At 39.8% G+C, this 21980-nt stretch overlaps 2 protein-coding genes across 4 annotated transcripts; both read left to right on the forward strand.

Annotated features, from left to right (window-relative positions):
• Positions 1-12448: 12448 nt before the first annotated feature.
• LOC144706152 (uncharacterized) lies at positions 12449-17083 on the forward strand. Of its 3 annotated transcripts, XR_013582185.1 has the most exons (5): positions 12449-12772; positions 13008-13063; positions 13875-13967; positions 14772-16159; positions 16702-17083. XR_013582185.1 is itself a non-coding variant. In XM_078579052.1 (4 exons), the coding sequence occupies exons 1-4, from the start codon at positions 12736-12738 to the stop codon at positions 14976-14978; spliced, it is 393 nt and encodes a 130-aa protein (XP_078435178.1). In that variant the 5' UTR covers positions 12449-12735; the 3' UTR covers positions 14979-16303. The 3 variants fall into 3 exon arrangements, 1 of the variants encoding a protein (XP_078435178.1); XM_078579052.1 differs by lacking the exon at positions 16702-17083 and having other exon boundaries at positions 14772-16303; XR_013582186.1 differs by lacking the exons at positions 13008-13063; positions 16702-17083 and having other exon boundaries at positions 14772-16303.
• A 2585-nt stretch (positions 17084-19668) lies between these two features.
• Positions 19669-21592, forward strand: LOC144706098 (agamous-like MADS-box protein AP1). The gene is made up of 5 exons (XM_078578994.1): positions 19669-20094; positions 20452-20521; positions 20817-20875; positions 20946-21042; positions 21411-21592. The coding sequence occupies exons 1-5, from the start codon at positions 19910-19912 to the stop codon at positions 21447-21449; spliced, it is 450 nt and encodes a 149-aa protein (XP_078435120.1). The 5' UTR covers positions 19669-19909; the 3' UTR covers positions 21450-21592.
• The last annotated feature ends 388 nt before the right edge of the window (positions 21593-21980 follow it).

Below are 21980 nucleotides of genomic sequence, written 5' to 3' on the forward strand. Positions count from 1 at the left end.
TAGATACACCTAGAGGCTGCATAGCTGAGCTGCTTGACACATCTCGCTCCAGGATCCAAGAAATCATGGATGTGATCAGTGCAAAGGGACTTCGTGTCATGTTTTCATTGATGATGTGCGATTTTGCAAAAGTCTTCTACTGTGTATCACTTTGATATATTCATCCAGATCTAGGCTTATAGAACCCAACAACTATTCGATACTTACCATGATCACTAGCCCTCAGTTGATCATCAAGATTGGAGATTTCCTTCTCACCTACTCTTAATATTGACCTAATTTACACATTTTTCAAACCTAAAAACACTAAATTATTCATTTATTTATTTTAATAGTTACAATGTTTTATGTATTTTAATAATTATAAATGCTTGTTCTCAAGCTTGAAGTAATAAATCCCTTAAAAATAATATTCTGTTTCTTATGGATTTAGTGGTAATTTTCAGGAAAATTCAGACATCATATTCTTAAATAAATTAGTTTCAGGTTTGGAACATGGGTCATCCACACTGCCGATGTGAACGAGCAGATCTAACACCGACAAGAAAATTTACTTAACACGTGAATGGTGGAGTGCAAAACCTTTTTAACAACTAATGGAGTCTCTCGTAGCAGAGGAGCAATATAAGTCAGGCACTAAAGAAGGTAATGATACTATTAGAGGGAGAGAGGAAAATGAACTTCTGAGTTTGCAGTGGTCAATGGTGGCACTATTCCATGGTGTTTGGACCAATAGGAATGATCGAAGAACACCCAAACAACGATGATTCCAATTCCAAGGCTTGGAAGATGGGTGTTTGAAGATCTGAGATTCATGATGAACAATTAGAAGACCTTTGCAGGATGAGAGTTCACCGTGATGTCCGTGAGAGACCACTCTATCAAGGGTGAAATGTTTTGGGTCCCATCGTCCTTGCCAATAGCAAATAGATATGAAATTTCCGAGGAGCAATCTCAATGAATGTAGCTTAGGGGTGGAATCAATATTGCCCAAGAAGTAAAGTCGTGATGCTCACTAGATTGGCGAGGAAAATTGAATCTCTGGGACGATAATGATGTTGGCAAATTCAACTGGGGCAGATCAGATTGGCGAGCAGAAAAAAAAATATTCAACCGGGGCAGATCTGGACCGCCAAGATCCCAATCAGTTATCTTAGACCACCGAGATTGGGCAGAATCAGTACTGGTGGGAGTAGATTAAATGAGACCTTTTAATCCCAATCGCAAGTTCTAATAGTCACCGATGATAACACGAAGTAAGAGGAATGTACAGGGATGCAATCCCGTGAATTTAACCAGCCAGCGATGAAGAAAGGAAGATCGAACAGGTTACTGCCTCTTGATCGGTGAGAGACAGTAGATACAAGCAGGATCTTCCCAATCCAAACTCACATAGAAAATGCCTGTTCTAATAAAAGATATAACAGAGAGCCAAAGGAAGAAATACAACATGATGCTTTGAAAGGAACAACCAACAACTGCCGATGCTTTGATATATCTGAATTCAAAAGACACCAGCCTTATCCCGCGTCCACTCCTCCCCTCTTATAGAGGAAAAGTGGTAGTTGTGGGTGGCCCTATTGGGCCCCCTTTTTGAGGGAAATCCTATTGGGCTTCCCCTTTAAAGGACTCTTTAAAGGAAGAAGAAGCCCATCATGGTTTTCTCCCCCTAATTAGGACAATTATGCATACTTTAAAAAGAAAACACATGCAGAAGGCGGGTACTCACGTAGGAGGGGCCTCCCGACAATTCAATATGACGAAAAAATATAAAATTTACATAAAGACACTTGACACGAAGCGAGACGACAACGCCGCTTCTCAAACCTGATAGTGGAATTGTAGGTTCTTCATGTTGACCCGGGGTTCACGGCGTGGGTGACGACAGATTGGGGCTCAGTCGACGGGATCGTCCTCCATCACCTAGCATCCTTAGAGTTGACATTTTTGGAAGATGAAGAGATTCTTCAAATGGAAAATGAGGAACATTTTGGGACTTTAACTGCCAATGGAAAGCAACGAACCATCATTGCCAATGACAAGTAGAGAGAAAAAAGGAATGGCCAGTAGGAGTGTTCCAACTTCAAAGCTTCATATCTTATGATCCACAAGGCCAATTGGCCTAAAATTAAGGGATGCTTAAGTGTCACCCTTTTTCTCTCTAATTTCCTTCCAACTCATGTTGGCGGATTAAAAGCTAGTGAGCTTATGAATTCCATCAGGCTTGCTCTTCTTGTCCTAGCTGTGCGAGAAGAGGAAACATAGAAGATGGGGAGCTTACATGCACCAAAAATCACCGAAATTCTGTCAGAACATTAGGACTTAATATAAATATCCTTGCCTTGTGTTGATTCTTCTGGACTTCATGGCTAGCACAGACTTTTTTTCACCGTCACATCCCACCATTGCTTTGCGTCCATAACTCCCAAATCATTTGCTATTATTTTCACGTAATCATCTCATTGTCATCTTACTTATTCGACTCACTCTTTGCATTATTTCTATGCATTTTTCTGCTAGTGTCATTTCATCTCTGATATGGCTCAATCCTATAGAATACAAGTTGTTCTTATCCACTATCTACTATAATTATATTAATTACAGTATTAATTTTTATTATTTTTCCTCACATTTCCTTGTCACTCGGCTTTGCATTTACATGTTACCCATCGTCTCACATTAATTACTATTTTAATAATATTAGTCATTAATCTCCATTCCCTCTGTATTTTTGTAATTGTTATTCACTATTTATTATCTCTGTCACACTAGGCAATTTTTCTTATTTATGTATCTCCTATTTTATAAGTATCTTGTCTCATATCTCTTAAATTGAAATTTTACAAACATTAAATCCTAACCATCATTCCACGAGGAGATGACCCATACTTATTACTATCTAGAATTATTTAGGCAAGTAAAATTTTTTATAAATTTATTTGTTCAATCCAAAAGATTCATCGTGTTATGTTTGGATTATCAATTTAACCACCATTTCGAAAACTCTTGAGATGAGATACAAATATGTTTTCATAGATGAGACATATTTCTGTGTCGTTAGAACTATATCTTAGAAATAGTGGCTTATGATGTCTTGGAATCCAGATCTCATCGACTCATCATCCATCATCGCACATGAGCATCATCAGACATAAAAGTTTCATTTTACTTAGTTAGTTCCATAAATTATGCCTCCTTTAGAAAGGGTCTATAAAGAGTGCATGTTTCTCCTCCTTTAATTCAAGGCTTTGTATTATAATCCATTTCGTGGCTTGGGCTCTATTTTCTTGCATTAGAGTAAAAAAATTCAAATTTAATTTATCGGAGCCTTACATTTCTATAAAAACTAATAAAATGTTAGAACTCGTCCACCTTAATCATAAGAGTCTTCTGGGATTAGATTCCAAATTCACTAGTACCTGCATAGAAAATTTAAATCATGACATTGTAAATACTTTCGATGCAATTGTTTTTTTCGATGAACTGATAATCCTAGTACTAACTATTTCAATAACATGTAGTACAATAAAGTATAAAATCGTACTAAAACTTATGTAGTCCAAGTGAGTTGTGATGCATTGTGAAATGATTAGGGAAGTCATGTAATATTTACACAACATAAACAACGACTTCGATGCCTTATGTTACTTGATCGGTCATTTCACATACAAAAACAGGATGATCACATCTTTACTACGCGATTGTCTTCATCAACCTGTTTTTGGATTTAGTCTAAGGCACTTTGATATCCTACTAAAACTTCCCACAATGAAGATCTCTAGTTTCACAAGAACCAAAAATTATTGTATTTTTACTCTAAGGTTCTTATTTATGTAAACCAATTTCTAATTATCTTCATAGTAATATTAAAGTAAGATTTGAATACGTGGAGACACGCCATTAAAAAAACATTATAATATAAAATTATATCGATAAATTCCTTAATGTTTTTTCATTGTTTATTTCATAACAATTAAAGAAAACTAAAAATATTTTAAATGTCTAAAATAAACACGTGATTTAATTGTAATAACTCAACTGTTTTTATAGTGACTTAATCTATTTCAGTAGTTTTAGGGCAAGAAATAACATAATCTATTATTTAATTCCCAAACAGTTATATATTGTCCTTCCTGTAAATTTCTGCACATTTGGAACTATAAAATCTCATTAGTAATCAAACTTCCTGACTTTAGAGAAGCCAAGGAGGTTAGTGAAAAAATCTATGATGCGTAAAAATTAGTATTTAATGCTAATGCATAAATATTGATTCAATTCAAATAATAAAATGATAAAATACCCAATTAATAATACTAGAATAATCTACAATGTATTAAAATAACCATGCCTTTATCATATTATCAGTCCATGAATCGTATTACACATGAATATCAATCAGTTTGATTCATATCACAACTGGATAAGTGATCTATCGAGCTTAGATACCAAGGACATCTCGTGGATGAACAGCTATGTTCTGAATATGAATTATGAGTCTCAGATATATGAAGAAGCCCACAAAGATGATTGAGTGGTCAAGATGAGAGATGATGCAGCTGAATCCCTGGCCAAGGCAGTGAGGATATTGGAGAAGGCATTATCTAATGATTATCTTTATGCATTAGTACTAATAAAATAAGAGACTAGGGTTTGAAGATCCACCATACCCTAAGTCACTCGAGAGTCTCACAAGAATAAACAATTTTATTATATGGCGACCGGTGGCGGTCAAGGTTTAATGAGAGAGTTAGAACACTACTCAGTATATTCTAGAGTTTAAATACTACTCAGTAGCTTTGCATCCCATGGGCTGGAAACTTAATATTGATGGGTATAAATCTATCATTAGTTAATTAATATATATTTTGATATAGTTAACTAATAAGATTGGCTAATAAGTGTTATTGGGCCATTAATGTTATTAACTAGAACAATACAATAGCCTAGAGGTTCACACGCAAAAGATCATAGGGGAATTAGTGAATATATTTTACTTTATGTGTCTTTGACAAAAACCTCAAGTAAAATATAAATAGGGGAATGTGTACCTGTTTAGACATTTAAGCCAGCCAGAGCTGGGCACCCCCCTTTCTTCCTTCTAAGCTGTCTCCACTCATTTAAGAAGAGAGTCTTCATGATAAAAAGGTATAAAAGGATTTCAATAAGAGTTTTTGAAGAAGTGGAGATCCAAGAGCAACTTGATGACGTGGATACTTCTAGAGGTTAGCATGTGAACAGATGTAATGCAATCTCAAAGGGTGCAAGTCAAGGGTGGAACATCTTCTCCAAAAGGTACATGTGATGTGTTATGTTTTAGAGACGGTTTTGGAATTGATAAATGATTCTATTGCATATAAAATGGTTTTTATCATTCAATAATGGAACCAGAAGCCAACATAGCTGGTGTGTGTGGTTTTTGAAACCTAGACGATTAATGATGATAACCTATGAAAAATGATGAAGACGTGAGCTAGAAAAAGATGAAAATCACACTAACCTCATCGCCACATGACCAATGGGCAAAGTGAACCTTTTTCTTCATGTGTCTTGATTTGAATGTCACTCCTGAATATACCCAATATAAGATTTTGATTAAGAAAATTATCGAGTTAATTAGTGTGTTTTTTAAAATGCTAACATACTTCAAACTCCATACTTCCCTACCTCGCCACCACATTTGTGGGCATACTACAACACAAACGACTCCCATGGATCCAACAAATATGTCTTCATTGTTAGCACGTCACTAGTATCCAGATAATGAAGCTAGTCATCACATCAATATAGATTTTCATCGTCTTGATTCATATCTATGTTGAATTTTATCCTCATATGTGCTTTGTCAAGGATCACAAGACTAGAGCCCCACTTTTGTATATAACACTTATCAAGGTCTTTAGTGCCTCAAGTCACAATAGTCAATGGCGCACATCAACACAAAAGACCCAGTATGTGGCACCACTATCTTGGGCATCCATCTTTTAATATATTGAAAACTGTGATATTACATTTAGCTCTTCCCTTTGCTTAACCTCTTAGGCAGCCTGGGTGAAGATGACTATGTCTTTCTTAGACTAAACATTTTCCTTATCTAGCATTATTTTTTCAAAACCCCTAGAATTGGTTCAGTCATAACCTTAAGGCCATGCTCTAGTTATTTCCTACCTTACTTTTTTATGCTTCCCTTACATCTAGTCATATGCAAAAACCAACCTAAGCCAATGACTAGAGTGATGTGTCTTTATTGGATACAGTGCACATCACCATGAGCATCACAGTTATTCTCATATTTCCCACTGTGTTTTATTTATCGTGACATAGTATTTAATGAGCCTTGTTTTCCATTTTAAAATGTTTTCTACAAATACAGTTCCCTTTTCTATTGTCTCCCCTACTAATAAGCTTGGAACTCCGCGTAGTCTCCTAGATGAGCCGTTTTTTTCCTCTGCTTTGCAATTAATCCTTTCTTAGCATCTTCGTGCCCTCTCAGATCTTTATGCCACTACCTGCAACCCCTTCCAATATTTTTGCCCCCTTTAATGGCGAAGCCCTCACCAATCATGTTTGGCATCATGCAATGCCGAGTGAGTAAAACACTATTTTTGAAAATACTCCACTTGGATATGAAATACCTTCCTCCCTCCTCAATACAAAATTATTTGTTGTAAATTGTTATTTTAAACTAAGCTTCACATGAATAGTCACCTTTATTGCTGTAAAGTTCATCTTGCAGCCAAGGGTTCCACCATTTTCCAAGTGTGGACTATCAATGTTCATTTAGTTCTGTCCTCAAGATGACTACTTTTGGCATTCTCCTGGCCTTTGTCTCATCTCATTAATGGAGTATCTAGTTTTTTGATAAGGGAGTCCAAAAATCTATGCGTAATCAAATGCCATATCAGCACCAAAGGACTCATAGGATCTCTAATAGAGATTAGCTAGTAAAGATGAAACACATCCCCTTATACTCGATATGAGAATCTGGTTAGGATTCAATATAAGTTCAATGATAGAGAATTACGATTCAATATACATAGGAAATAATCTAGCAACTATTGGATAGGAAATAATCTTATCATAGCCACTTTTTTATTGATATGACAGCTACTAGATATTAGGATAAATACAATCCAATTGTTAAGATCTGTTTGTGTGATTAATAAAAATGATAGATTAATTGTCTCATCTCTCTCTCCCTCTCTACCCCTCTACTCACCCTCTTCCTGTTCTTGAACGAGGATTACAAGTTCTTTACATGGAATCAAGGCCCATGAAAACTATTTCTGCTGAGGCAAACTCTTTCTGATGTGGCAAACTCTTTCTGCTGCTGCTTGCTATCCTTTTTGGAAGTTCCCTAGCAAGATATAAATGACAACCATGGAACAAGTCCTGATGATGATGCTTATTGTAGCTATGGTGCAAACAAAGCTCAGCAGTGATAATTTCCAGTAATAAAAAGTGAAATGTTACCTCTTTTTAATGGGTATGTGGTGGCGTGGATACCAACGCATCGACACCGGACGAGCTGCCACCATCAACCAAAGTCAAGGTCTCCGCTACGGACACACCGCTACAGTCAACCGACGTCAACGCCTCCACCGTGGACTCGCCGCAACCGTCTCTGCTACGCATGTCTCCACGCATGCACGCTCCTTCGGGCATCATGACACGTTGCCAACGGCAGATCAACAACTGCCCCTTGGCGTGACACGAAGCACATCCCTCATCTTTAATTTCTCGTCAGTAAGTTGTGTTTTCTTTTTCCTCCAAGGCCTATATATATTGGCCATTGTTTCAAGAAATAGTTAGGCAGTCATTATTCAGGAATTGAGTTTGGTTCAACTCTTCCTGGAGGACTGCCCAGACTCCCCTATCCTCCCTCTAACCCTAGCGCCGCCGCCACCGCCGCCGCGTCATCGGCCTTCCACCCCTCGTTCCCTCTTCCCTCTCTTCTTTCTCTCTCTCTCCCTCTCTCTCTCCATTGCCCTCCCAGCCTGCCTGCCTAGGGCTGCCCCTAGGCCGCCCTCAAGCCGCCCAGGCTGCCCGCCAAGGGCCGCCCTCAGGCCGCCCAGGCTGCCCGCAAAGGCCCCCCCAAGGCCGCCCAAGGGCCACCCAGGCTGCCCGCCAAGAGCCGCATGCTGCCCCTACCAGGGCCGCCCAAGGCCGCTCCCAAGCTGCCCGCTTGGGGCCGCCCAAAGGCCGCCCAGGCCACCCTGTTCAAGGCTGCCAAGGCCGCCCCCAGGCCGTTCCAGGCCGCCTGCCCAAGGCCGCCCAAGGGCCGCCCCGACTGCTCGTCAAGAAGCCGCCAAGGGCCGCCCAGGCTTCCCCTACCAGGGCCGCCCAAGGCCGCCTCAGGCTGTCCACTTGTGGCCGCCCAAAGGCCCCCACGCCGCCCCAACCAGGACTGCCAAGGCTGCCCCAGGCCACCCCAGGCTGCCTGCCTAGGGCCGCTTAAGGGCCACCCCAGGCTGCTCGCCCAGGGTCGCCCAAAGGCCGCCAAGCCGCCCAGCCAGGCCTCTTGCCCCGCCTCGCCTGTGTCTGCACTCGTCCGTCTCACTCTCCACCAGGGCCGTTCAACGCTCAGAACGCCCAGATTCCATCGTCCAGTGGGCTGCTCAACAGCTGGAATCGCCCAGTCTTGCCTCGGTCAGAATTTCTCGCATCCTCTTCACGCACTACGGTGCCGAGGTACGCTTGAACTCTTTGGTGTCGAAGTGTTCTCCGTCCAGTATTCCTCGAGAAGTCTCCACCGCCGTCAGATTTGTTTTGATTTGGATTTTCCTATAATTCTCTTCAAGAGTCTTTTGTGTGACGTGAATTCATATATTGATTTTGGTGCCTTGGCATCGTCGCGGTGGGTGAAGACACTACTCCCGCCCTCGACAAGGATCGGAGCTGCACCACCAGTATTTAATCAGTTTTAAACTCTGAATTCTACCGTGCGGAATTTCTGTGGTCTGTTTTATCCCTTCCTACAAACCCATTTAGCACCCTTTACCTGTTGTTGTCATATCCATCCCCTTAGTTGCCCTTCTCTCTAGCTGTCCTACATCTGTATGTTAATGCAATCCATCTTAGTTTCAGGTAATCAATGAAATATGAACGAGAATTTTGCATCCAAGAAATGATGGAGAACAGAACAACATGTTTGGGGATTTCTTCATCAGACTGTTTCCGAGTCTATAGTAGCATACATCAACAAACCAAGGTAAAAGAAGCATTAGAAAAGCTAGAAAACCAATTTTACAGGTAGCACTAGAGTGTCAATTCCACAATATGAAAAAAAGGTTTGATGAGCACCATCAAATACATAAAGTATGTCAGAGAAACTTATGAAGCCTTGGAAGTAGTATGCGAACCACCAAACGAGTCTACTATAGCATGCACCTTCTTGAGCGCCCTTTTCTCTACATATACTCTGATGGTGAGGACACCAACACATCACCATCGGACGCATCGCCACGGTCAACTGGAGTCAACACGCCTGCTATGGACCCAACGGCGAAGTCAACCAAAGTCAACACGCCATGGTCAACCGAAGTCAACACGCCGCAACCGTCGTCAAGCACGTCTCCACCCGTGCACGTCCCTACGCGCGTCATGACACGTCGCTAGAGGCAGATCAACAACTGTCCTTTGGTGTGACATGACGCACGTCTTTCATTTCTCGTCTCTAATTTCTCGTCATTTTCTCTTTCCTCCAAGGCCTATATACAGGCCATTGTTTTCAAGAAGCATTAGGCAGTCATATTTCAAGAATTGAGTTTTGTTTAACTCTTCTTGGAGGACTGCCCCAGGCCTCCCTATCCCTCTCCAACCCTAGCACCGCCACCGCTGCCGCCGCCTCCCATCGCCAACCTTTTCCTTCTCCTCCTCTCCTTTCCCCCCCTCCCTCTTCACTCTCTTTCTCTTCCCTTTTTTTCCTTCGCCCTTGGCAGCCCTAGGCCGCCGCCCAGGCCGCCCTAGGCTACCGCCCAAGGCAACCCAAGGCCGGCGCCCCAGGCCGGCCCAGGCCGCCCCAGGCTACCGCCTAACGCAGCCCAAGGCCGCCGCCCCAGGCCGCCCTAGGCTGCCGCCCAAGGCAGCCCTAGGCTGCTGCCCCACGCTGCCGCCCTAGGCAGCCCAAGGCCGCCGCCACAGGCCGCCCCAGGCTGCCACCCGAGGCAGCCCAAGGCCGCTGCCCTAGGCCGCCACACGCCGCCACCGAAGGCAGCCCTAGGCCGCCGCCCAAAGCGCCCCATGCTGCCATTCAGCGCCGTGCACGCTTGTGCCACTGACGTCGGTCGTTGTCGACGCCGTCCGACGCTATGAGCCACAACGCCGCTCCGACGCTCTGCGCGCTCAGCGCCCACGTGCACTGCTCTACGCGCTTCGTGCGCTCCGCGCACCCTACGCGTGATTCGCGCGCTTCACGCGCACGGGTATTCGCCTACACCTGACTCTGCGACAACGACATCTACTCACTACCAGGGCCGTTCAACGCCCGGAACGCCCAAAATCTTCCTCCTCTAGTGGGCCGCTCAACGTCCCCAGCCTCGTCACGATCGGAATTTCCCGCATCCTCTTCACGCACTACGGTGCCGAGGTACGCCTGAACTCTTTGGTGTCGAAATTGTTCTCCGTCCAGTGTTTTCTCGAGAAGTTTCCACCGCCGTCAGAATTAGATTTGGTTTGGATTTCCACTTCTTCTCTCTCTTTCTCGAGTGTTTCTTCACGACGCGAATTCGGATATTGATTTCGGTGCTTAGGCATCGTCGCGGTGGGGGAAGACACTACTCCCGCCCTCGATAAGGGTCGGAGCTGCACCACCAGATTTTCATCGGTTTTAAAGTCCAAATTTGACCGTGTGATTTATGTGGCTGTTTTATCCCTCCAGTATCTGATCCATCCGTAGTCGTCCATCTATCCGTAGTCTGTCCCGTCAACCTAGTCGTCCATTCCTTCGTCGTCCATTCCTTAGTCGTGCATTCCGTAGCCGTCCTACGTCTTACTCATTTTAAGGTTAGCATAATTTCTCACATCAGTCACCTGAAATTTGATGAAATTGTCACCAATATTAAGGCCCATAATTCATTTTTTACCTTCTCAAATGAAGAAGATGGTGCCTCATTTCCTCCTACTGCCATTTATGCCCAAACACAACAAATACCATCATCAAATATTAATAAGTAAAGGGAATACAAAAAAAATTGAGGGCCATATCAGATTTATGGATGAGGAAAGGAAATCAAAGGTTTCAACTTGCATGTCAATTTCGCTCACTATATGGACATAGAGCAAAGAATTGTCCGGATCTTCAGATAAAATTTAAAAGTTGGATGCCCACAAATTGCAGGGCACCCCACAATTCAAATTTCCAAGCCTTCACCGTAAATTTCGCAGAAAAGCATGCCTTGTATCTCGATAGTGGAGAAAATTATTATGTCACTTCATATTAAAATGCAAAGTTTCAGGAGTATCATGTAAATGATGCAAGACAAGTTAGTAACATCACAGGCTTGAAAATTCTATCCATTGGCTCTAAAAAAATCTCAACTTCCAACTGAACTTAACATTTAAAAGATATATTAGACTTTCCTGAAATTAATAAGAATTTATTATCCGTACATTCATTAACCATGGATAATAACATATATGTTGACATTCGTGATTCTGTTTGCCTTGTGAAGGACAAAGCAACACACCAGATCCTTCATCGAGGGATGGTTAAGGACATTCTTTACTATCTAAAGCCACATTTCCTGAATAAAGCGGATTTACTTAGGGACAGGACGTCGATAGAAATCTGTTATACTGGACTTTGCGTCCACAACTACGCTATATACTTTACATGATTAGAAACTTTGGGTTACCATCAACTTAAAAAAATATCATCTGTGACTCTTGAAATGTTTCTAAATCCAATAAGGTTCCTTTTTTTTTTCCTACAAACCATACGACAACAAAATGTTTAGAAAGAATCCACTCAGATATATGGGGCTCGACTCCTGTTCTCTCACATTCATGGTACTTTTATTATGTCGTGTTTTTACACCCTTGAACATTGTTACCTATCGGATGCCAAAGTGTGGATTCTGTTCCTTTTCATATGGACTCTAAATAGGGAGTTGGTGCTGAGATTATACATGTAGATTTTATCATCTTCTGTGTTCTTATTCTCCTTCTAAGAAGATCTGGAAGGGAAAATGCGAGCAAGGGAGAAAGAAAAGGCTAATCTTTTTCTGGCTATAAGAAAATGGGCTAGATTATTTTTTCCTTATAATTAGGATTTAGGAAGGGTGGCACTCGTTCCCCAAGGCGCGACGCAATGGATGATGACATCGGCTTGATGACGTCATTGCAGATGACGTGTTCCACTGAAAAGGTAACACGACGCATGCGTACGGTCGCCCCGCGTGACCCTACTAATCTGCAGAGACGGGCCTTCACTTATTACATTCGATTTTTTTCTTGGGGTTTGGACTATTCTTCATCTTTTCAACAGATCGCTGCGTGTTTCTTGTGTTCTATGCTCATTAGAGCTTCATGAATTTGGTATTTCCGGTAGTCGTGAAGAGGCGAAGCTATGGATTTATGGATTTTGGAGAAGATTCATGCGCGAAGAAGGCCAAGGGCGGAGATCAATGTCCTAGAGAATTCCAACTTCTTCAATCCGCCTTCCGCGCGTCGACGACAGGGGGACGTCGGATGGGAGCAATTAATTGAAGAATTCTTGCGAGCTTGCCGTCGAGTTTGATGTCGAGGCATCCCGTCGCAGTTCTAGCCTGTCAAGGTATGTTTTGCTCATGTTCTAGCCAATCCAGGTCGATCCGTGCTCTTCAACTTCACTTTTTAAATCCCTGCATTGTCTCCATGCCAAACGCGGCTAATAAGGATTCGTCGGCTCTCCGGTTTTCTCTTAGTTCTTCCCATTTTTATTTTTAAGACCGTGGAAATGGAACACCATTTTCATGCCGATCGAGTCAAGCGGCGAGTCAGGTTAAGCCCCAAATTGTTGTTCTTGGCAGTTGTCTGTCTGCGCAGACTTCAGTTCAAGGGGAGCTTCTTCCTTGATATCTATCGAGTAAGCTGACTCGATAAGGTTACTTCTCTCCTTACGATTACTGCAGATTCACGATCCTCGCGTTGATGGCGGACGAAGTCTTCTGCTTTGCGTATTAACTCTCGTATTTTGCCACTCAATGCAGCAGGCATGAGAACTCTTAACAGCCCGCTTGTATTCATCGCATTTTATTGCGATCAGATTCTCGCTGAAAGCAAAGATCGACCGTTTTTACCGATGAAGAAGGCGGTCGTCCTCCTGTCGCACCCCGCTCCTAATCTTAGACTTGGACGGCGTCATAGCGATGAGAAACTATATAGACAGGGAGATTGTTGTCGGGATAGAAATCTGGGAAAAATGACAGAAAGACGCGCGCACGAAACTTCCACATTCATTGTGGTCATGTTTCTCGCGAAGTATACCATCTTGCTTGACGATACGGGCTTTTCTTCTTCCTCCAAACCCTTTGAATCTGTGTCCGCCGTGCTGTAATACTGATTGTCATTAAATCTTCTATGGCGTATTGCTCTAGTAATTTTAGATTTCTTCACTCTGGTCTTGTAAGATTTCCTCTTGTTGGTTTCTTTGTTGACGCTGACGAACCAAATTCTGTATTTCAAACATTTTTCAATCTGGCGACTGAAGGTTTGTTTCTTAATAACTTCATCAACTGATATATTTGGCGGAACGCATGTTAACTAGTCCTTTGCTAATGGGAAATTATCGTTATTCATGCTCGTTCTATCATCTGAAATCTTTGTCGATGCAAATGATGTTCTAGTTTATGTACCGTGTTTTTTAATAGTCTGATGACTAATAGTTGATGTCTCAGGCACATCTGCAATGTTTTGACGATTCACGAACACTGCTCAAAATGATAAATCTCTTTCAGTGGTTGATTCTTCTCGTTGCCGTATGGCTGATGGTAAACTTTCTTATGCTTCGCTTTAAACCATTTAGGGCTTTGTAGTTCCTTCGAATTTTCTTTCATGTCTAAACGCAAAATGCAAATCCCAAGTATGAAATTTTCTTAAACGGAAATTCGAAGTGAGCTTCAAAAATAATTGATGGAAATTCGAAGTGAGCTTCAAAAATAATTGATGGAATTCTATTATGGATTTCACTTTGGATTCTTTGCCAATGTCATCTGATGTCAGTCGTTATCTTCAGATAAAATCCTCTAAATTGTATTGATTGAAAAAATTGCATAGGTTAAAAAATATAACTGAATGGGTCGTATTGTTACACATATCTCTCAAAGAGGCGCAGAAATGTATCTTACTATTTTGGTTATAAAGGCTTCCATGTTATTTAGCATAAAATTTAGTAATCTTTTTAAATACATAAGACAAAATTTCTACGGCGCAAATGGTTCAGAAACCTAAATTCATATCCAAAGATTCGTATAATTATCAGTCACCATGTTACGTCTAAGGTTTTGGAAATATTGTATCTTGCGTGAACTCACATTGTAACCGTACAAAATTTAAAAGACATGAGTTGGTTTTAGAGATGCCAGAGAAATCGCTATATTGTTCTGCAAATGGGCTGCCTGGCATGGTCGCCCTAATGGAAACATATCCTTGTTTCTTTAATTCAAAAGATGTGTTTGGTTGAGCGGTGGAGAAGAGTATCATCACAACCGATGATACATGGGAGATCTTTCTGTCATTTACCGCCACTAATGTTTCATTAGTATGACCATAGAAAGTAATCTGCCCCTATGCAGATGAAGAATGGCGACAAGTACAGGACAAAAAAGACTGCGGGAAGTGACAAACAAGCAGACTTGCGTTCTTCTTGCAAAGCTCCCACATACATGGGTGCCATGATTCTTGTGAAATGTCGCACCTTGCTCGATGGAATGAACAATCCATCTCCCTGCCACCCGTCTTTCTGCGTTTCTCCGCTGCTCTTCATCGTTGATTTTCCTTAACTTCTCCAAGCTATCATATTTATGATTCCTTTACTTCTCCGCTGCTCTAATCGTGTAAGATATTCATCTTTTATGATTTTCTTGTTAATACTGCTGAAGAAAAATCATTTTAACTTTTCTTTTCCATGCCTGACGGGAGTACTTTTCCGAGTCCGATAGCTTATAGCAAATGTCTTCATGATTTCTTGTTTAGTATTATTTAATCGTCTTTAATGAAAATGTGTCGTTATCATTTATCCCAACATATAGTGACGGATATGTAATCTTGGAGCGTGATACGCTAGCTATCTCTGGATGGGTATAAAATAAAAATGATCCATCTCGTTCCATGACTAATTCATAGTGTTTTAGTTTACCAATATATTAAGGTTAGTACTTATTTGCGTAGAGTGGATGGTGTCTTAGTTCCATGCGTGGAAATTAGCCACAGAGAAAATATTTGATAATTATCAGACCAAAGTAGTATTTTACTTTTATAAATTGCGCAATATTCCTTATGCATCACTCTAAATTTGTAAACATAAATTTAGAACCATATGTTTCTTCAATTTCAGCCCGAAGCAAGCATTCCACCGTAACAAAAGTCTCATACATGTAGGAAATACAAATTGTAGCACTAATGAATTTGTCTTTAACGTTACTCAAAACCTAATTTTCACATGTATTTCGTAGTTCGGTAACGGCATTATTAGCTTCCATAACTTGCTGTTCTTTTCATATGAACTCGACAACCGTCATTGTCTCCTGCAAAAATAAAACCTATTTCGACAGAAGTGTGTTTCTCTGGCTTATATCCTGGGGCGTGCCTTGCGTAGTTTAGTAAAATTACTTGTTTTCTAAGCATTGCATTATATTTTTATTGATTTGAAATAAAAGAACGTGTGTTCAGTTAATGAAGAGGCGTCGTGATGAATGTCATACCTGTCAATTATGGCTATACCGGTAGACTGAAACATAGCAGTACTTTTCGCTTAACATGATGAATGTCATTGTTTTTTCTGTTAAACTGCCTGTCCAAAGATTCTTTAGGATGCGTAACCGCGGATGCAGAGCACAAAAAAGAAAAAATCAAATCCGGGATATTTTGCAGGCATCTAAGATATAGATTCATAGATGGTGTGAGTGAGCTAAAAAACTTGGAGGAACTCGCTAGGCGAGGGATGAAGATAAAGTCAATAAAGGTCAGTTTCCTGTTTTCGGTGATTTTCTGGATCCTGGTTCATTCGTACGACGATTTCACTTTGTTTCTCGGTGACGATTTTTTTGTATCTTTCGTTTCAAGAAACGATTTACTGAATCCATAGAGATGCCGTCTTACTTTGCATTAAATCATTTAACTTAATAGAAATTCATAAAAAGTATGTGGAATTGTTAGTAGATTTACTTCGCTGGCGTGTCTCACTAGAACACTGACAAACGGAACCGTAGAAAATATTTGAGTGTCTTGTCCACGAATCTTTCTTGGCCGAAAATTTGAAAGCGTCAAATGAAGTTGAGTTTTCATGCATCCTTTATTGTTTTCAGTCCTGAATTTTAACCTAGTGATTTATCATGATGTAAAATAACCTTCAGACATAATAATCACTTGACCTTATTTTAACTGTACATCTCTCCAACCCTAAATGATAGATAAGAGTTAAATTGTTTAACGAGTCAAGCCCATTTTCTCGTTATATAAGTCGAATATCTGAGCGTAAATGTGATATTTAATGTCGTTCTGCAGTTGTCGGCTAAACTACAAAATATGCTCCCTTCCAGAGCGTGAATCGTTTGACAATTTTAAGTGTTCTTTGTTGCGGTAACCGAATAACAAATTATGATATTGTAAAAAACTGGGAACAGAAAATCGTCGCAGCCCTTATGCGAATTTAAGAAACTGTAAAAACAAATCGATATATCAATCTTTGTTACTCATTCAGACTAGTGCACCGAAATACATCTTCTTTACGATTAAACAACTGTGCCCTATGAACAAGGGCTATAGCATCGAGGAACTAAGTCGACTTTTTATGTGATGCCTACCAGCTGGTCGTATCATCTTCAATGTAATTCTAAAACCGTGTGCTAAATTAATTTTGTTTTAAAAGAATATCCAAAATCGACTATCTGCCCATTCCACGTGTGATTCAATGATAAGAAACCAAAGTGGTATATTTTTATCCCAAGTCTTATGGGCTCCTTGTCCATGTATTCGTCAAATGGTTTTCATAAAGTGGTATATATTTAACAAAATTTGATGCTTCATATTTATGCCCCAAGCGGAATGAATGTGTTGCTGAAATGTTGACTACAGTAAATACCAAAAAATGGTATATTCCTTCCTAGATGGGTGATTTAATTCAACCCTATGTGGGTTGCATAAATGTATGATTAATGTCATACTACGTGGCAATTTGGGAGGACATGAAGATTCTCCTTTGGGAGGATAACAATATCGCGGAAATCTATCATTTAGCATGCATAAAACACAGCATAAAAGTCCTCTGCCAAGAATGGTTGGCCGGTCCTGCAGATGTAATCCGGGAGCCCAGCTTGAGAAATTCAAAAAATACAGAAACGGGAGGTCTATTTCCCCTCAATAAAATAATGTGCCTTATTAAGTAAATACGATGCCAAGTAATACAGCCATAAATTGAAATGATATCCTTGAATCTTTACGGTGAATGAGAGGAATCATAAAAACGTGCACACTGCTTATACTATGGAAAAGTAATTTTAACCCCAAAAAAAAAATTCTTTGGATATTGATGTTAATTTATCGTCCTATATTAGGATCACCATGCATTTAGGTCCAGAGAACAGTTGAGGGAATCGTTTATATTCCAGGTGAACCCATCCCCTCTAGATGATCAATTCATAAATTTTCAAATTGAATATATAAATAAAATGTCACTAACACATATAATCGATAAAACCTTTCGATTGGATTCTCAGATGATTTTTATCTTCACGTTCAAAGACTTTCGAAGTAAAATTTGAAGTTTAGCATCAAATATCAGACACAATGTCTTTGAATCTCTGCAGGATAATTAAGTAGAACGAAGCAAATTTGCGTAGTAATTAGGGAACTAAAATAAGCAGGAGACCAGCATATAAATCGAAGATAAATAAAATATAAATGGAGGGATATAAATGTCCTGATTCTTTCAGCTTTCAACCTCCGTAATCTGAGATGGAAAACTTTTACTTTATTTTTGGAAGGAACAAATATTGACTCTAGCAAAATGTTATTCTTGATTCCTCTTTTGCGTTATTTCTTCAACACGAAACATTTCATTGTAATGCTGGTGCATATTAAGTATTTTGCTAAATTTTCTTGGAATGTTGGTGCACGTTCGTTTTCTTTTTGCAAGGTAACATTCGGCATACTAACTATGCATAGCTTTATCCACAATTTACTATATTTAATAATGAACATTAGTATCAAGGTTCATAATGCATCATTTCGTGTAGTTTTTATGTATAAAGTGGATTATTGTATGAGTATTTGATGCAGGATACATAGGAGTAAATATCTAGAACATAAAATTGTATTTCAGCAATAATATTGCAGCTGCAGCTAACATTAACTTTGTACCTAAAAACTAGTCTATTCTAAATTAGCTATTGATAATTCATGGTGAATAAATAAATATCATTTTCTGGTTAAACTCATTACCTCTGTTGTCTTATTATTTCAGAGTTGGTTATATCTTTTAGTTAACACGATATATGGTGAAATGGAAATTAACGCAGAATTTGAAATCAAAATAAAACAAAATATGTCTCATGCAGTCACGATAGGCTTTCAAGGAATGATAACAATTTATTATTTTCAAATTTCATAAAGGTTATTCTTTTTGATTTGGTTAAAAGTTGGATTTATGTAAAAACCTGGACATATTTGTATACACTCAAGCTTCTACAACCAACCCTTCCATTATGGGCCAGATGAAGCAATTCGGTTTATCTTCCAAAGTAATTAGATACTACCATTTAGGAGTGGATACTTTCTTTTCAAGAGTCCTTCGTCTGGGTTCCATTTGATGCATTTAATTTTAAATACCAGAAATATCAAACGTATGAAATTATTTGTGAGAGAAACTAAAAAGTCAAAGTATCCATAGTGACTAGACTCATTTAACGATATGTAGTCTAAGAAAATAGATGAAAATTGTGAGAGACTAGAAGGTAATACTTAGAGTAACGTTTGAAAAATGATATCAGTGCATAAAAATCAAATTATAATTTAGGTTCATATCGAGATTCTCTTTGACTAAACCAACGGTATCCTTAGAATATGAAAAATAAAACATTCAATCTCTGAGAAGAGAAAATGTATACTGTCGTTAATACTCAAGCAGTTAATATCAGAAATATTCAACTGAGACCGTTTCAGGCGATTATTACGAGGAATAAATTGGGCAAAGGATCACCACTCGTAAAGAAATTTGCTACTTACCAATGGCGCCAGAATAAGATGTCTTCAGACCAATTGTGAAACGAAAAAGACATATTTCAGAAAGTCCAAACAAAAATACGGAATAACGCGTATATTTGGAGAAAGACTTAGCAGTAGTAGCTCATGTAGCTAAACTTTCATGATTTAGAGCTTCACAGCTGGATAAATCAAAGAAGTGCATCGGGTTTACCCACACAACCGTTTATATAGAAAAATAGTGCACATTAAATGACAACAAGTATTTCTAGTGCCAAATATTTCATGATGAATTTCCTGCACAAAACAAGCCAGATCTATGGCACGTCGGTCAACTTTACCTTCTCGGGAGAGGATCTCTAAAATAAGATCCAGGTGTTTATGCCTGTACTTCTTTAATCGGTGAAGATGGCGGAGGAGAGTTGAAGGAAGGCCAAGAGCCGAAGGGCATGATAGTTCCAACATCGCCGTATCTTCTTTCCTCTGGCTAGGGTTCATCGGGTGTAAGCAAATCATGGGGCGTGGGAAGGTGAAACTCCAGCGCATCGATGACCGAGGACGAAGGCTTGTCTGCTTCTCGAAGCGTCGGAATAATTTGCTAAAGAAGGCTCGCGAACTTGCCGTCTTGTGCGATGTTGAAGTAGCGGTAGTAGTCTTCTCAGCAGAGGGCGACCTTTACTCCTGTTCAACTCAGTCCAGGTATATCTTCGTCCTTGCAACGTAACTAAAATTATATCCGTGCTACATGTGGATGATTTACGATTGTGAATGATTATAGTGCATCTCGTTCAGTGCTTGATTTGTAATCTTTTGGTGTTCGGAGGGTTGTTTTCATCACAGATAAAACGAAATGACTAGGTAGGACGTGTGGAGTTGACTGGAACGGAATTTTTGTGGCTGTGCAATGAAAATGCTCTCCGTCTTTACCTTTTGCATGACGTTCATCCTTGAATTATTAGTGTCTTGGGAATAATTCGTTGTGCAATACTCTTGTTTACTTTGTTTAATTTATTTTTCCGAAAGCTAACTTAAAATCACATGTGTCTTTAATTTCAGTCCAAAGGAGACATTCGACCGTTACAAAAGATTCATAGAGTTGGAACGGAATGCAAGGAACTGTGATCCTGTACGAAATATACTTATTGTTGACGTTGAGTTTAATTGCTCGTTCCTGTCAATAAATTGTTAGAAAAATATCCCTGTTTCCCTGTGACCTTATAACTAACACGGAACGTAGAAGCTCCAGAGGCAGAAACGTGATTGTATTGCTGATATTAATCAGATTTCTTTTCGTTGATCGGGATTTTTTTGTTTCTTAACGGATGGGCGCATTCCATTATTAATACAAGACTTTCGAGCGAGCTATAGTTCAAATTGTTGTGCAAAAAGATTAATAACATGGGTTTTCTTTTCCTGCGAAGCCTATGCCTTCTGGGTGTTTGGATAGTGAAAAACACCAGGGATGGAGAGCAGAAAATAGGTAACAGAATCTGGCAGGCAGGTACTTTGTGAACTCATCGGCAAATTCTTAAATCGGTCACGTTTTGCAGGTGTCTGAAACAAAAATTCATGGACCAAGATGTGAGCGAGCTCAGTAATTTGCAGGAGGAACTTGCTAGAGAGTTGATAAAGATTAAATCATTAAAGGTCAGTTTCCTACGGCCTCTTTTTTTTCTAGGAAGCGGGTTTTTCGGAACACGGTTTCACTTGGTTTTCAAGAGACGCAACGTTTACATCTAATTTTTCAGAAAACTATGTTGTTATATCTTCAAACTAGTTAAAATGCGTTATTCATCCCCATTTCAGTCAAAGAGAACCAAAAAATGAAGTTCTTTGTGACATCTTCAATCGAAAATAGAAAGCACTGAATTGCTGCGTCCGTAAATGAATTATTTAAAATCGAGGAAAGTTGAATACGTAACATGAAATTTAAATGGTTATCCAGACCTAAATAACGCATCCTTTTCTGCTCTATACTCTTCAGCACAGTTAACCGTTTATTTATTTTGATCCAGAATGAACTTTTGAAGGACGCTGCGCCCAACCTTGACTGACTTCAAAAGTTCAAGATAAGAGTACATCGCGATCTGTGGAGAAGATAAAGAAACATTTTTCAGCTCAAAGTAAGAAAAAATCTATTAGTGTCCTTTCTTTATTTTAATTATTCTATCAATAATCATAGAATGTTAATTGTTCAGTGACGCGTATTTCTATAAGGTAATTGTACCGGCACACTAAAATTATATAATTATCGTTTTGTTAGTCGGTTAAAATACGCATACTCGTTTATGCTAAGTTGATCGTCTCTGATCCGTACCATGGGGTTTAGAAATAAACTTTCACGTACTGTAAGGAAGGGGGGGGGGTTCGATTGTGATCGTTTTTGTCTCCTGCATTGCAGACTCCCATTGGGATCGTATCACTTTCTGGATGGGGTTTAGAAATAAAATCCACTTTGGTTATGATTACTCAGAAGTCATGGAGACAGATGGTCGATTCTATTTTCGACCAAAGTGGATTCTTAACACCAATATCATCCAATGTTTTTTACAATATGTGGCTTCCCCTTTGGAAGAGAAGGTAAG

The sequence above is a fragment of the Wolffia australiana genome, chromosome 7 (assembly GCF_029677425.1).
Source record: "Wolffia australiana isolate 7733 chromosome 7, ASM2967742v1".
NCBI lineage: Eukaryota > Viridiplantae > Streptophyta > Magnoliopsida > Alismatales > Araceae > Wolffia > Wolffia australiana.